The sequence below is a fragment of the Ochotona curzoniae genome, unplaced genomic scaffold (assembly GCF_017591425.1).
Source record: "Ochotona curzoniae isolate NIBS_2020 unplaced genomic scaffold, NIBS_Ocur_1.0 contig_291, whole genome shotgun sequence".
In the NCBI taxonomy this organism is placed as follows: Eukaryota; Metazoa; Chordata; class Mammalia; order Lagomorpha; family Ochotonidae; genus Ochotona; species Ochotona curzoniae.
In genome coordinates, this window is record NW_024465649.1 from 18,211,545 (window position 1) to 18,227,924 (window position 16,380).

Sequence of the window (16,380 nt, forward strand, 5' to 3'; positions counted from 1 at the left end):
GCTGCTGAAGGAGCATCTGGAAGGGCAAGGAAGTAAGTGTGTTAAGCTCTCACAATGCCGGGAGGTCTCTTTGGCACTTCAAGGGAAAACATATAATTCCACATCACAAATGATCATCCTACCCAAAGTGCTGTCTACAGTTTTTGTCAGAATATTTCTAAATGATCAAGATGAACATTTTAATTGGGCTTGTAACTGTTAGGTCAAACACTCACCTCTGTTCTAGTGTTTAATCCTGATTAATGCTTAGTAATATGTATTTCGCTTAAGTAACCTAATTTTGCTTGTAATTTTGTTAATAGGTGGTTAAACCATGTTCTTTTTCTTTTTCATTAGTAATACATTTTTCTTTTTCATTCTTTAGGCTGCTGAAGATTTGAAATTGAGTAAATCATTGGTCAAATATTAAGGAGTCTATATTCTCTTGTAAGGCCCCAGATGAATACCAGGTATAGAAATTTCTCATAACATGTTTTATTTCTTTCTTTATTTCTTGTAACAGCTGCTTATATACATTGGAAAGAGGTTGCAAGAGAAAAAAGAGCATTATCTAGAATCAGGAAAATCTAATTTTCTGTCCAAACCCTACCACTTTCTATGTGGGTGACCTTGATCAAGTGAGTTAGCTAAGCCTATTCCTCATCTGAAAAGTGGGGATGGTAATACTTAGCAGAGGATTACTGGGAAAGATGAATTAAGATTACTGATGTGTTTGCTACATAGCAGGTGCTTAGCAAATAATAGTTTTGTTCCCACCTTCACTTAGTTGTAGTTGGAAGACAGTTTTATTGATCAGGAATAAAACCCAAATTCTTAAGAATAAAAATTGCAAAGATTTTTATTTACATCCTAAATAAGTATGAAAGTAGTTGGCTTTCTTCCCTCTTCTAGACATTATTTACTTGGTGAGATTTTCATATTGAGTGTACCAAGTTCTCTTAAATGTGTGCAAATGTCTACTCGTGTAGAGTGGAAAGGAGGACTTTGCCACCTGTCCCCTTATTTTTTCAGTCTGTCATTATGTAGGATCAGACAGATGGCTTTGTTATTGGGCCGTTTAAATTATATATTGCTCTCCCCCCCCCCCCCGAAGGGAGAACAATTCATGCTGACAAACTACAGTTGGTTCCGTGTGGTACCTTTATTCTCTGTATTGTCTTTCCTGCTGCCAGATGATCTTAAAGACGACAATGGGCACGATGAGCCAAGGTGGCTATCATGTTCTGCTTTAATTTTAGCCTTTCTATTCTACCCTATTACTACTTCTGGTTTTACAGAGGTACAGCTGTATAACGAGTTAACTATATTATTTTATTATCAGATTGGTGGTGGGCTCAAATTAATTCCTTACATTTAAGTAATGCATATGTTTGTGATTTAAACTGATTATTCCTGGCATATTTGTCTAGTTTCTTGTACTCCTTTAACGGTCTCTGGTTTTCGGTAACCTCTGGGATTTAAGGCAGCAGTTTGATTAGTGCGGGTGTGGCAGCAGGGAAAGGTGGGTGTTACAAACCAACAGGATTATTTGAGAAGAGCCATGTGTCTCATTCCCTAAGGAAAACAGTTACATGCGCACATGACAGTTTTGCAGCCAGTTTCAGGATGCAAGTTGCAGTTTGTTACTCCCTGCTTTGCAGGATCTGCTTGTATACTGTAGATTAACTGGAAGATTAATAGCAAACAGCTTTTACTGAAGTCATGATGTGTGACAGGTGCTGTGTTTAACACTTTACATGCGTTATTTTTATTTATACAAAAATCCCATGAGATAGGTACTGTCATTACTCATAATTTTTTTTAAGATTTATCTATTTTTTATTACAAAGTCATATGTACAGAGAGGAGGAGAGACAGAGAGGAAGATGTTCCATCCGATGATTCACTCCCCAAATGAGCACAACGGCCGGTGCTGTGCCGATCCAAAGCCAGGAACCAGGAACTTCTTCCGGGTCTCCCTCATGGGTGCAGGGTCCCAAAGCTTTGGGCCATCCTTGACTGCTTTCCCAGGCCACAAGCAGGGAGCTGGATGGGAAGTGGAACTGCTGGGATTAGAACTGGTGCCCATAAGGCGAGGATTTTAGCTGCTAGGCCACGCTGCCGGACCCATAATTTTCTTTTTTAATCAAAGAAACTGTAACATAGAAATTAGCCAACCCAAGGTCAGATAGTAACTGATGTCAACCTAACCTGACTTCTGCCCTGAACTGCTGAGGAAATAAACCTGAAGTAGTGCAGCTAGTGAGAAAGACACTATTGAGTGCTGATGACTTACAACAAAATAGGAATTTTTATAAATATATTACCTATATGACTCACTAAGTATCTAGTATAACTCTGCAGGGAAGTACTGATATCCCATTTAATTGGTGAGGAAACCAGGGCGATGAGAAGGTAATGCATCTGACCAATGTCACATGACTAGTCGGTCCTGAAGGTGGGTTTCAGACCCAAGCTGTCGCTTGTCGGCTCCTTGCTTCCAGTCCCTGTGTTGCAGTGCCTTTCGTGACAGGTAAATGATAAGTGTACTAGACAAGCAGATAACTTTGTTATTACCTTTGTGATTTTGAACAATTAAAAAATTTTAGTATTTATTAAAAAGCTGAAGGGGTTACAGACCCATGTGGCTGTCAGATTCTGTTTATGGTGGAAGGTTGTGTGCAGGCAGATAAATATTTCAGTTTTCCTTCCTGTATCTGAGGCGGGGGAAAGGGATAAAGTGTGCTCTTCCTAATCATTTTATTTATGGCATACTGCATCAGTGCCAGGAGACAGAGACGGTTGTCGGATATTACCTTTGGGGTCCTCAATGTGTGGAGGAATGTTCCAGGGTGTTGCTTGAGTGGTCTTGATCTGAGAAGTTGTTTTACACGAGAGGTACCAAATTTTCTAAAGCCTTTTGGCTGTCCAGTCCTTATCTACCTACCTTAGTGTGTGCACAGACCTAGGTGTTGTAGTAGAGCCTGGCCTGGAGTGTTGTTCAACCTGCCATTCTTTCCATGTTTTGATAAGGCACTCAGTGTCTTTAGTTGGCTTAAATGAGCTGGCTCTCTTGTCTTGTGTTCCTCTGGGTATGCTCTGTTTCTTGCACAAGGGTAAGCAGCTGAGGTGGCCCAGTCCTGAGGGCAGGGATCTAGTAGTTAGTAGAATCATTAGAACCAGTGATCTAGTTAGTTAGTAGAATTAGGCTCCAGTCTGCCCCCTGCACCAGCCAATGCATGTTCCAGTGAGTGCAGATGCCTGATCAGTCCTGCAGGCACCAGCAGGATTCTGCAGCCTGGCTGGGCCTGCCCCCAGTCCCAGCTCCAGCCCTGGCTACTGATGCTTGGTTTGGCCTGCCTCCAGCCCCTGGTTTTCACTTGCACCAGTGGGTGCTGAGGCCTAGCAGGGAAAAGATCCCCTACCAGATGGCATTCCCATCCCTGATTGTTGTGAGTGCCGGTGGGTGCTGCAGAGCAGCCTGGTGTCCCTCAGCCCCAACACTCATCAGCTGTTACTGTGGATTAGGATGAACACGAAGAACCTCTGCCAGATCCACACCCTTATTCAGCTCTTGTGAATACTGGCAGTGCTGCGACCTCACCTGGCCTTGTCTGCATTCAGTTCTGGTTCTTGTGTGGACAAGTGTATTGGACTGACCCAGGCAGCCCCTAACTGTCTTTTGATCTGGCCTGTTCGAGCTCCCTTGACTACCTGCAGGTGCAGTGGCCTGGCCTATGGAAGCCCCAGGAATCATTTTATGTTTGTCAAACAAGCCCTCAGTGGCCCCTGTTGAGACCCATCCCCAGTCCCCCAGTCTTTAGCAATGCGTGGTCCCCCGTGTGCTCGTGGCAGTGTTGATGGTAAAGAGTGGCTCTGGCTGGTGTCTGCCCATGGTGGTACAGTTAACACAGAGCTAGCATTAACCAGACCCAGAATGCCCACCTGCTATGGGCTGTTTTTCTTCTAGCAGTGTAGCAGTTGCCTAGCTACAAGGCAACCTGGGCAGTTGCCTGAAGCTGCAGAACTTTTCATAATCTTACTGGGTATCATTTAGTGATTATCAATTAATTAATTTAGATAGATTTTAAATTTAAGGATAGATTAGTGGCTTATATTCATTTTTCTGTTAAACAGGATTTTGTAGGATTGATCAAACATTTTTTTTTCAAAACTTCCGTATATGTAAATTTATATAGGAATAGGAAAAAAAGAACCATATCCATATGTGAGTGCTTATTTTCCTGATAATAGAGCAACAAGTGGTTTTTAAACTGTTCAATAATATTTTGTTACAAAAGTGATCTGTAAAGCCCTGTCATTGAGAGATGCTTAACTATTAAGACTATCAAGATAGTCTTTGTGTGTTTTTTGTTTGCTTTTTATTTATTTATTTATTTTTTGAAAGATTTTTAATGTTGTTTAAATAGTTGAGAAGGTTGCATGTCTGTTTGGGTCTCTGATTAGGGTTGGGAGGGTCGCAGTATGGAGGAAGGTGGGTGTGGACAAATGTTCCAAATTGTTTTTCCCTCATGTGTTTGCGGGGGCGGGGTGCATAGGAAAGGGGACATTCCTGCTATCAAACTGCATCAGCATACAGGTTTAGGGGACAGTCATTTGATGATGCCTTAGAAACCCTGATATGAGGAAGAGTATTCTGAGGGTGTTAATTGGGTGGTTTTGATAGTTCTCAGATGTCATTGGCTTTGTTGCATCATAGTTGAGATTTTACCAAGGTCTGTTGACTGACCAAGGCCACCTTAGTGCTTCTACAGGAAGATAGATATTGCAAATGTAAACCTTGGCTGGAGAGTTGTCCAACCTGTTCTGCCTTTTGTCCTCTGACATAGCACTTGACGTCCTCCCCTAGCCTAGATGAGCTGGCCGTCATGTCCCCCATGTACATCTGGATATGCTGCCCACTGCACAGGCATGCACTCCAAGATTAGACCACTTATATTGTGCTTTCCCTGTGGCTGTGATTTGATTCCAGTGATTTAGTTGGGGAGTCCCCCAAGAAACCTCCTCTGAGGTGCCCTCTTGGGTGCCAGCCAGTGCAGGGTCAGGTTTGGCCCATTACCTGTACCAGCCAATGCATATACTACATACTGGTGGATGCAACGGCCTGGTGGGTCCTGACCCCAGCCCCATCTCACGCAAACTGTTGGGTGCTGCAGCCTAGTCCAGTCCAGCCCAGCTCAGCCTGCCATAGGCCTGGTTTTCATGCTTACTGGCAGGTGCTGCAAGCCAGTCAGTGTCACCCTCAATAACCACCACCAGGCTTGCTTCCAGCGCCAGTTTTTGGTGTGTTGGCATATGCTGTAGCCTAGCCCAGATGTCCCATATCCCATCTGGCTCTCATGCACACCTGTGAGTGCTGCAGCTTAGCTCAGTCCAGCCTGCCCCAAGACTTGGTTCACATTTGTGCCTATGGATACTGCTGCCTTGGTCAGCCTGGCCTGCTTCTAGCCCTGGATCTCACGCTCAGCAGTGGTTGCCACAGCCCAGTAGGGGACTGCCCATAGTTCCCCTACTAGCCCGCTCCCAGTCCTGGATCTTGAGCCTGCCAAGGGTACTGTGGTCCAGCTTGGCATGACTCGTACTCAGTCCTGGCACTTGCCAGCGGGTATGGCAGCCTAGTCTGCCCTGGCATGGCCACTCCCAGTCCCAGTTCTCATACTCACTAGTGGAAGAAGTGGCCTAGCAAGGGAGTCCTTGAAGTTCCCTTACCAGGCTCACTCTCAGCCCTGGGTCTTGAGTATGCTGGTGGGTGCTGTAGCCTGGTGGCATAGCCCACCTCCAGTCTCAGCATTCATAGACAGGTGCTGTAGTATGGTTCATCTCTGCCTGCCCCAGTCCCAGCTCTCACCAGTGGGTATAGCAGCCTATCCCTCTACCTCATGTGAACTAGTGGGTATTGCAGTCTTATCTAACCTGGCCTGCTCCTTGTCCTGGCTCTTACTTGTACAAGCTGTGGACTGGCCCAGTCTGACTCACCCCCACATTTGGCTCACACATATGCCAACAGATGCTGCAGCCTAGCCTGGCCTGGGCTGCCTCCAGCCTTGTTCACCAGTGGCTAGCAGGGGAATTCCCTAAGTTTCCCTACCAGGCCCACTCCACTCCTGGCATGAACCAGCAGATACTATGGTCTATCCCGACTGGCCCACACCCATTTTGGCTCTTGCTGCTGGGTGCTACAGCCTATCCCAGCCTGGCCCACTCCCAGCCCCAACTCTCATGTGAGCTGGCAGGTGCCACAGTCTAGCCTAGCCTGACAAACACCTGTTCTAGCTCTTATGAGCACCAGTGCTGGAGCCTGCCCTAGTCTGACCCACCCCCAAAACCAGCCGACTTGCATGCTGATGCAGCCTTGCCCAGCCTGATCTACCCCAGCCCAGACATTCATGCTTACCAGTGGAGCTGTAGCCTAGCAGGGAAGTTCACCTGCCAGTGCTGCTCCCAATCGCTGATCTCATGTGTATTGGCTGGTACCATGGCCCTACTTGGTATTGTCTGCCCTCTGTCCTGGTCTTTGCATGTGCCTAGCCCAAATGTCCTTGTCCTCTCTGATCTTCAGTCCATGTAGATGCACCAGTTGCTGCGCCAGCTGATCCGTTTCCCATTCAGCTGCCTGCCAATGCTCCTTGGCAAGTGCTGGAAGATGGCCTGTGGGTGCTATAGCCTAACCCAGCTCTAGTTCCCATGAGTGTCAGCTGAGTTTTGTGGTCCATTATGGCTCAGTTTGTCACCATTCCAAGTTCTTTGCACAAACCAGCAGGTACTACAGTCCTGCAGAGGCAAGCCCACAAGTCCCCTAAAGAATCTGTGCCCAGATATTATTTTCTTTTGTTTTGGTGGGCGCTGTGGCCCACCCCTGCTCTTATACTCCCGGACAGGTATTATAGCCCAGCCCAGTCACGCGTGTCCCCAAGTAACAGTGGGCAGCGGGTGATGCTATTAAGACGGCCCAGATTTCCCATGTGGGTGGGTGCCTTATTCTGACCCAGACAAGCCCTCTGATTTTCCTCCTCTAAACTACTCCATCTCAGCTCCTTTACCTGCCTGCAAATGCAGGTGCTTGGTCGTTGAAAGTCCCCAGAAATCAGTCCTTCCATTAAACATGCCCTCAGCCACTGCCACTCCAGTAAGTCCATAGACCCTCCTTCCCTAGGCAGTGTACAGCCCCCCTGCTTGGAGGCTAGGGAGGCATGTCCCACTCTGATTATTTCCTGCCTTCCCCACATATCTTTTTTTTTTTTTTTTTCATTTATTTTATTTTATTTTATTTTTGACAATCATTACATAGTTTATTAGGGCACAAAGGTTCAAGGGCTACAGGAAAGTGGGTAAAGCTATCATTTCCACATTTTTTTCCTATATCTGGGGTAAAGGGGGAGGTAAAGGGAGAAGCCCCACCCAGTCTCCCACCCATCCCAGGTTCCTGATATGGGGCATGCTCCGAAAGTCTTACTCAAGTAGTTTTGATATTTCATCAGTTATGAATTGCTGCCAGTCTTGCCATTCCAAGCACGATGAGGTCGCTGAGGACTCCTGATTGACATAGTCCATCTTAGAGTCTCCGTTTGTCCTGTTTTTCACTGCCAACATATGGCTGGGGTAGTTGATTGACTTGTTCTGTCCATTTTCTTTTCATGGTTAGGGTTATGAGTCTAGCAGTTTGATTGAAGAGATCCATAAAGAAACTTTGTCTGAGGTGAATCCAGATAGATTCTTGTGTGCACTTGCAAGTACAGGGCCCAGTGCAGTCCATCGCTCCAATCGGCTGGTGGTTGCAATTGCTGGGTCGGTTCTGTTTCCAGCCCTGTCTTCCACTGGAACCAATGGGTATTGCAGAACAGCCTGAGTCTGCCCAGCACACATTCTACCCTCACATAAACCAGTGGGAGCTGCAGCCTGGTCAGAGCGACCCACAATAACCCCCACCAGGCCTGTCCCCTATCCTGGTTCCCATGCTTGCCATTATGTGCAGCAGACTAGTCCAGTCTGTCCCACATCCCATTCAGCTCTCATACATGTCAATGGTCATTGAGCCCTAGTTCAACCCAACCAGCTCCACTATCCAGCCCACACACATGCTGTTTGGTACCTTTCTGTTTAACCATCACTGCCCCCTGGTTTTCATGCTTTCCAAGTCGGAATGGTAACCCAAGAGGAGGAGCCCACTATTTCCCTTCTAGGCCACTCCCATTCCCGGATTATGCACTCTCCAGGCGGTTCTGCAGTTTAACTTGACAGAATTAGCCCCAATACCAGCTTCTGCCAGCTGATATAGTGGCAATGCCCAAGCAACCCTCACCCACTCCAATTTATGCTTGCACCAGTAGGAATAGCCCAGTCTGGCTTTTCCCTGATCTGACGCACATGAGGCCCTCAGGTGTTGTAGCCCTGCCTAGTTTGGCCTGTCCCCATCCCAGCTCACGCTCTCCAGTGGGAGTAGCCGTCCTGCAGGGGAGCCCCCCACATTCCCCCTGCTGGCTCCGTCCCCTCCTTCCCTGGTTCTCACGTGTGCTGTTGGGTGCTGCGGCCACATCCAGTACAGGTCACCTCATTTCCCCACATATCTTAAGATAATAATAATAGAGTAGCATAGGCAACTGCTGGCACACTGGTGTAGTTAACACAGATTTGGCATTAACTAGTCCCAGAATGCCTGCCAGCTGTTGGCTGCTTTTCTGTCAGTAGTGTTAACTCTTGGCTTAAGTACCTAGGCAGTTGCCTATAGCTGGGGCAAGTAGTCTTTTCCTAATACCTTATTGTATTTTTTTTGAAGGTTTCCTTCAAGTAGGATGGTGCCTTTTTATTTTCCTCCATCAAAGTATGCACTCTGGAACCCAATACCAATTGGAGATGTCATCTACTTACATTTCAGTTACTACAGGTATGGGTATGCAGTGTTTCTCTTTTCAAGTCAAACCAGTGCAGGTAGGAGTTATAAATGAATGTATACGGCAAAGTTTATTATGAACAAGTACTCGTTATTTGATTTTACTTTTAAATTCAGAATTTAATTTCTGATATAATTCTTTTTCTTTTTTTTGTTGATGCTATTTATGTACTTTTTGTTTGTTTGTTTTGGTCTGTTTTTCTGCTTCTTTTTAAATCTGTTCCTTGTGATGCTAGCACTGTGGCATACACAGGGTAAGTTACTGCCTGTGGGCTGCATTGTGATATTGTAATTAAGCTGCCACTTATGCCAGTATCTAGTGTGTATGCCAGTTCAAGTCCCATTTTCTCTGCTTCTGCTCCAGCTCCATAAAAATAGAAGATGATCTAAGTTCTTGGATCCCTGTCACGCACGTGGGAGATCAGAAAGAAACCGCTGGCTCGTGGCTCCTGGCTTACACCTGGTCTAGTCCAAATTACTGTGGCCTTTTGGGGAGTGAACCACAGTATGGAAGCTTCATCTCTCTCCTCTCCTCTCTTTTTTTTTTTAATTTTTTTTTTTTATTTTTGACAATCTTTACATAGTTAATTAGGGTAAAAAAGGTACAAGGGCTTAAGACTATTATTTCCATATCGTTTCCTTCATTTATCTGAGGTAAAGGGAATATTGAGGAGAAGCCCCACCCAGTCTTCCACCCACCCCAGGTCTCGGATGTAGGGCATGCTCTGAGATACTTGCTCAAATGGTTTTGATAGTTCACCAGTTGCCAATGAATCGCTGCCAATCTCGCCACTCCAAGCTCTCCTCTCTTTTCTATAACTCTACTTTTCAGATAAATAAATAAATTTAAACAAACAATAATAATCACTTTCTGTGACTGTGCCTCTCAAAAAAATTGTTAAAAAAAAAAAAAAGAGCAGATGATAGTCCTTGAACTTGGGTTCCTGCCGTCTGTGTGGGAAACTTGACTGGAATTCCTGACTCTTGGCTTCTGCCTGGCCCAGAGACCTGTGGTGTTCTGACGGGTAAACCAGCAAATTCAGGAGGAAGACCCAGATTGTTCCCCCTCCCCTCTCCCAGTCTCTTTGTCCCCCTCTGTTGCTATGCTTTTCAAATAAATAGATAGACAAATAAACCTTTAAAACTTTTTCTATGTGTTTTATGTTATGTTATGTTGAGACAGAGTAGTCCTGTTCACTGGTTTGCTCCTCATAGGCCTACAGCGGGCCAGGCTCAAGCCGAAGGCCACAAGTGCAATTCTAGTATGTCATATGGGGTGGTCAGGACCTGATGCTTGAGATGTCACCTGCTGCCTTCCAGGGTGTGCACTAATAGGAAATTGGCATCAGGAGAGATACCTGGGCCTTGAGCTCACCCAATCTCACCATCCGGGATACAGGCCTCCGAACTGATGGCTTAACTACTGAGTAAACAGACATAAACCTAGTTTTTTCTGTGGCTATGTTAACCTGCCATCTAACTTGTTCACTTTAGTTTTTTCTCAATGTGGAAATATGTATGTTGTATATATAATAATTTACCTATCCATAATTGTACAATTCATTGAGCTTTTATATTTTTGTATGGTTCCTTTTAAAATACCTAATCTTTTTTTCATAGTATCTTGTTTCTAGCTCATAGTTTGTTTTTTCTTATGTTTTTTAAAGTGTTTTATTTATAGCCACATTCTGCATTCAGTAATGCTAATATCTCGGGCCACCGTAGATATCAGGCTAATATTCAGTTGTGACACTGTCATCCCTTATGGGTGCCAGTTTGTTTCTGGGTTGCTCCAATTTTTTTTTTTTAAAGATTTATTTATTTGTTGGAAAGTCAGATATACAGAGAGGAGAAGAGACAGAGAGGAAGATCTTCCATCCACTGATTCATTCCCCAAGTGACCAGAATGGCCAGAGCAGGAGCTGATCCAAAGCCAGGAGTTTCTTCTGGGTCCCCTACTTGGTTGCCAGGTCCCAAGGCTTTGGGCTGTCCTTGACTGCTTTGCTAGGCCACATGCAGGGAGCTGGATGGGAAGCAGGGCTCTGGGATTAGAACAAGTACCCGTATAGGGTCCTGATGCATGCAAGGTGAGGACTTTAGCCACTAGACTACCGCGCCGGGCCCACTTCTGATTTTGTTAGTGGCTTGGGAAAGCAGTGGAGGATAATCCCAGTCCTTGGGTTGCTGCTCCCATGAGGGAGACCTGGAAGAAGATCCTGGCTCCACATTTGCTCAGCTCTGGCAGTCTGTTTAGTATTGAACCAGAGGGTAGGAGATCTCTCTGCCACTTCTTCTATATAATTCTTTTAGGTAAAATAAATAACTCTTTAGAATAAAGAAAAAAAGCCAATGTCTGATATTCATAGGCAGTATGTAGATGTGATTATTTTAGTCAATCAAACTTTATACAAAAACAAGACAAAGTACATAGCTTGTTGATTCCTAGTTTGATTCATAGCTAAGCAAGTGCCTACAGAAAAATTAAAGCTTCAGGTTTTTTTTTTTTTTTTTTGAAAGGCAGATTTACAAAGAGAAGGAGATATAGAGAGATAGATCTTCCGTCCTCTGGTTTACTCCCCAAGTGGCTACAGTGGCTGGAGCTAAGCTTATCCGAAGCCAGGAGCTTCTTCTCGGTCTGCCACGTGGGGGTGTTTTTTAGACCATTCTCTACTGCTTTGCCCGGCCACAAGCAAGGAGCTGGATGGGAAGTGGAGCAGCCGGGACATGATCCAGTGCCTGGATGGGATTCCAGCACTTGGAGGGGAGGATTTAGCTACTGAACCATTGTGCCAGCCTTGCCATTTTTATATCCTAGTTATCCTCCATAACTGTTGTCCTTGGCATTTCCTAAAGTTGATCTTTCTGATGTTTTATGAAAATGTGTGTGCAATATGTTAGGCAGAATTTCACAGAGAAAAGGCTTTTATAAGGTTACATTATTGTTATTTTTCAGAAATCCCAAGCTTTTTGTGACTGAAAAGACCCTTCGGCTTGCTTATCGTCATGCTAAGCAGAATCAGAAAATTTTGTCATGCTTTTTGCTTGGTTCTCTTACAGTGGATGAAGGTAATATATTAAAAACTTTGTTGTATGGCTATAATAGCACTTATATTTATTCACTCAGTCAGTTGTTGTATGTGCTTTGTGCTAATTTTTTAAAGTTACAATTTTTTTTAAATTTGAAAAGCAGGTTTTTATAGAGTGGAGTGAGACAGAGATTTTCTATCGGCTAGTTTCCAAATGGCGACAGTGGTCAGAGCTGAGCTGATCAAAAGCTCGGAGCCAGGAGCCTCTTCTTGGCTTCCCACAGAGTGCAGGGGCCTAAGGCATTGGGCCATCCTCTACTGCTTTTCCCAGGCTATTATTAACAGAGTTGGGTCAGAAATTAAACCACTGTTCATGGTGCTGGCACCAAAGATGAACTTGCTCTGTCACCATGTTGGGCCCGATTGTGCTGATTTTCTTTGCCATATACAGGGTTATGAAGATGAGTAAAAGTAACTTGCACAGACTTTACAATCTAGACAGGTAAAAGAATATGTCAGCCAGTTATTTTTCAAAGTTTACTATTTGTTATGAAAAAAAAAAAATGCTTTCCTGAAAGGTAGCTTTGCTCTTTAACTTTATAAACAAGTAGACAATGTAATTGTTGTTATTTCTCTTCTTCAGATGAAGAAGGTGTGACACTGAGAGTAGATCGCTTTGATCCTGGTCGAGAAATGCCTGAATGTTTAGAAAAAATCCCAAGTGCCTCTCTTCCTGGTGACTTTCTGATTCCATGTAAAATTCATACTCAAGGACTTGGTGCAAGAGAAATGATGGCTCACAGTGCAAATGACTTGAGTTCAACTTTTAAGGTGAGATCCCTTGGTAGCTCGATATTCTTTATTTAGGAATTAAACTTGGCATGCCATGATATATTTTAATAAACTCTTATTTGAGAAGCATGCATAATGCTTTCTGATTGAATTATTATAGATCTGAAATCTGATTACACCTGGGTAGGTGATTTGGCCAGCATTCTAGAAGGGGAAACAGTGTAATGTAAATAGAAAAGTTCAAACAACTTAGTATAGTGTTAAGGATAAAGATTTTTGTTCATAACCAGACAAGAAACGTTAGGTTGATTAGATTAGGGATGTCTTTGCTGTCTGAGGAATTTAAATTTTGTCATTGGCCATGCAACCATTGAGGTTTCGCCAAAGAGGAAATGCTGTCGTATGAAAAATAGTTTGTCTGGAAGTCAGAGCAGCCTCTGAGTAGTTAGGCCATTGAAGCAGCTGGATGTGTGCTAGAAGCAGGTTCACCTGCCCATAATAGAGTGATGGCTGTGAGATGAAGGATACAGTGGATATGAGCAAATACTGAGGAAGAACCAAGTTCACAATATAGAATAAAAGGAAGGGACTTCAGATACTATGAGATTGAGTCAGAATTTATATATATATATGTATTTCCCTCCCCTCCATGTAGTAAATATTGGAGGCAAATATTCATAATAAGAATTCAGAGTGCTGCTGTGATATCCAAGTTGAAAACTTGTGATGGAGCTTGGAAATCTTGATCCTCTGAAGTAATTATTCATGTAATCTCTTTGTCACATGCATGCTATGAGAATTGAAATGTGATAAATCAGAAGTAACTTAATTTTGTGACTAAGACACCATGTGTATATTTATCTGTACCAAGATACTAACTTCAAAGAGAAGGAGACATTTCAAAGTTTTAAATTGTATAATATCTTCCTCAGGCTTTGCAACATCATGTAAGTAGCAAAGACTCCTTGGACTGTAGTAAGCTGCTTTCCCTAAGAGCTCAAATCACTTTCCGGGAGAATTTGGACGATGTGGATTTCGAGTTTTGCTGGGCAGCAGTAACCTTCTCAAATAACTTTAGATGCACACCTGTGAGGCCCATCCCTATTATTCCAACAGCTTTGGCAAGAAACTTGAGCAGTAATTTGAATATTGCTCAAGTTCAAGGGACCTATAAATATGGGTAAGTAAGATGCATTAATCCAAAATTTTAAATATTAAATACATTAGTGCATTTTTCCCAAATAGCCACATAATATGAAATAATTGTACAATCTGTTTACTTGCCAGACTTGGTGATTTGATCAGTAACCAGAGAAGTTAAAAAAATGATTAATTTTGCTGAGTGTGGAATTTTCCTTCAATGAGTTGTTGCCTACCATATCACAAAGTTTGGTGGTAAAAATTATGTTAAAATTGGTTTATACTTAATGCTCTTAAAATATAAGGAAATGTTATTTTGTGGTATTTGGCTTAGTTTTAGGCTCTTTTTGGCTTTGATGAATGACTGTGAACCAAAGAGAAGCTAGAAAGTTTGTAATATACAGTCTTAACTGTGAATACTGCAGATAGTGGAAAAGGATAATAAATAAAAACATGTTTACTCTTGCTTAACCAGCCCCCAACTGCTCAAGAGTAGAACTTTCTGCCAGAGCTGGAGTATAATCCTCTGCAGCTTTTTATAACCACTTTTAGTTTTCTTTTTTTTTTTTTAAGATTTATTTATTTTTTATTACAAAGTCAGATATACAGAAAGGAGGAGAGACAGAGGGGAAAATCTTCTGTCCTATGATTCACCCCCCAAAGTGAGCCGCAACGGCCAATGCTATGCCGATCCGAAGCCAGGATCCAGGAACTTCTTCTGGGTATTCCACACGGGTACAGGGTCCCAAAGCTTTGGGCCGTCCTTGACTGCTTTCCCAGGCCACAAGCAGGGAGCTGGATGGGAAGTGGAGCTGCCGGAATTAGAACCGGCGGCCCATATGGGATCCTGGCACATTCAAGGTGAGGACTTTAGCTGCTAGGCCATGCTGCTGGGCCCAACCACTTTTAGTTAGAGCTGCAGGACGGAAGCATGCTTTCTAATCCATGACCCACTGCTTCTCTGAAGCCTCATTTATTGTATCTGTTGTCTGCTGAACTAGGTTAGACAACGTTAGACCAGAGGAAGCTCTAGGTGCTACACTTGACTTCCTTTCACCAGATTCCACTTTAGTCCTTTTTTTTTTTTTTTTTAAAGGCAGATATACAGAGAGGAGGAGAGACAGAGAGGAAGATCTTTGGTCCGATGGCTCACCACAATGGCTGGAACTGAGCCAGTCTGGGAGCCAGGAGCCTCTTCTGTCTCTCCAACATGGGAGCAGGGTCCCAAGGCTTTGGGCCATCCTGGACTGCTTTCCCAGGCCAGAAACAGGGAGCTGGATGGGAAGTGGAGCTGCCGGGATTAGAACCGGCGCCCATATGGGATACCGGTGGGTTCAAGGCGAGGATCTTAACTACCGCACTATCACGCCGGGTGCCCTAGTTCTTGTTAAGTCTCTAGAACTGAAAATACTTAGCCAGGGTTCACTCAATTCCCCGGTTGTATCTTAAAATAATTCTTCAAAGGAGGATGAGAAAAAGAGAAGGTTTTGTTTTCAGAAAGTCAATGGAGTAACCAGGAAGGTCGTTTTCTGAGCCTCAAATTTTGACCAGTGAAGCTTTCTGGCTGAAGTGACACAAAGGAGGAAGTGTTGGTGTATGCCAAAATCATGGAGTGGTCAAACGTCATAGTGGTCAAATCATTTGAATTAAATTAAACACTTAGAATCTTGGGGTAATAAAGTGCTTCTTGGCTGGAACATGGGATTGTTGTTCAAATTAACCAAAATATTAGTTTTTGTTAGTATCCGTGCCCATTTACTTCTACAACATGAATTTACCTTTGAATTACTAATCTTTGACCCCTGCCCGCTAATAGTAACTAGGATGCTCAATATTCTATCCAAATGTCTGTTTCCCTTGCCTCTGTCTAGAATTATCTAATACATTTGTTCTTTTCGCCCAACCACATGCATCGATTGATTCACCATAATATTTATTAGAATTCTCTATGGAATAGATATTATGTAAGGCACTGGAAATAGATTTTTAAAATTCATACTTACTCTCATTATGGAAGTTTATATAGAGAGCTGGGGAATCAGAAAGATATGTAAATTGCTTGGGAAAATCATGGAAAGCCTGAACTAATTATTTTAAAGTTAAAACTTTATCAGGTGGGCAAGGCAGGGGAGAGCATGCAAGGCAAGTGTGTCATTGTTGATACGTAAATTGTATGCCAATTCAGGGTTAAAATTGCTGCTTATCTTGACAAATTCGTTGTCTTTGTGTATTAAGGTTATTGAAACAATAAGATCATCATCAGTGATTCTACCAAAATTAAAACATTACTTTAATTAACTCACTTTTTCTTTAAAAATTAATTAATTGATTTAAGAAGCAAAGAGGCAGGCAAAGCTTCTATCTCTGCAGGTTTGTCCCTCAAATACAACTTGCAGGGACTGGGCCAGCCAAAACTGTACAGTAGGAGTGCAGTCTAGGTCTCCTGTATGGCAAAACAATGAAATGAGCTCTCAGCCATTTTAATATCTCTAAGGCCTACTATCAATAATAAATGTATCGGGCCTGGCGGCATGG

The 16,380-nt window shown here is 43.4% G+C and overlaps 1 protein-coding gene across 7 annotated transcripts in view; it reads left to right on the top strand.

Annotated features, from left to right (window-relative positions):
• STIL (STIL centriolar assembly protein) overlaps nucleotides 1-16,380 on the top strand; it is a 71,819-nt gene that overhangs the window by 4,508 nt on the left and 50,931 nt on the right. For 3 of the 7 annotated variants that reach the window (XM_040978587.1, XM_040978586.1, XM_040978593.1), the window contains exons 2-6: nucleotides 365-449; nucleotides 8,774-8,881; nucleotides 11,841-11,953; nucleotides 12,557-12,744; nucleotides 13,638-13,885. In XM_040978587.1, the coding sequence (XP_040834521.1) occupies nucleotides 439-449; nucleotides 8,774-8,881; nucleotides 11,841-11,953; nucleotides 12,557-12,744; nucleotides 13,638-13,885 (668 nt within the window). In that variant the 5' untranslated portion in view covers nucleotides 365-438. Of the gene's footprint in view, nucleotides 1-364; nucleotides 450-8,773; nucleotides 8,882-11,840; nucleotides 11,954-12,556; nucleotides 12,745-13,637; nucleotides 13,886-16,380 lie in introns of those variants that run through there. The other 4 variants (XM_040978592.1, XM_040978589.1, XM_040978590.1 and 1 more) reach the window with 4 other exon arrangements.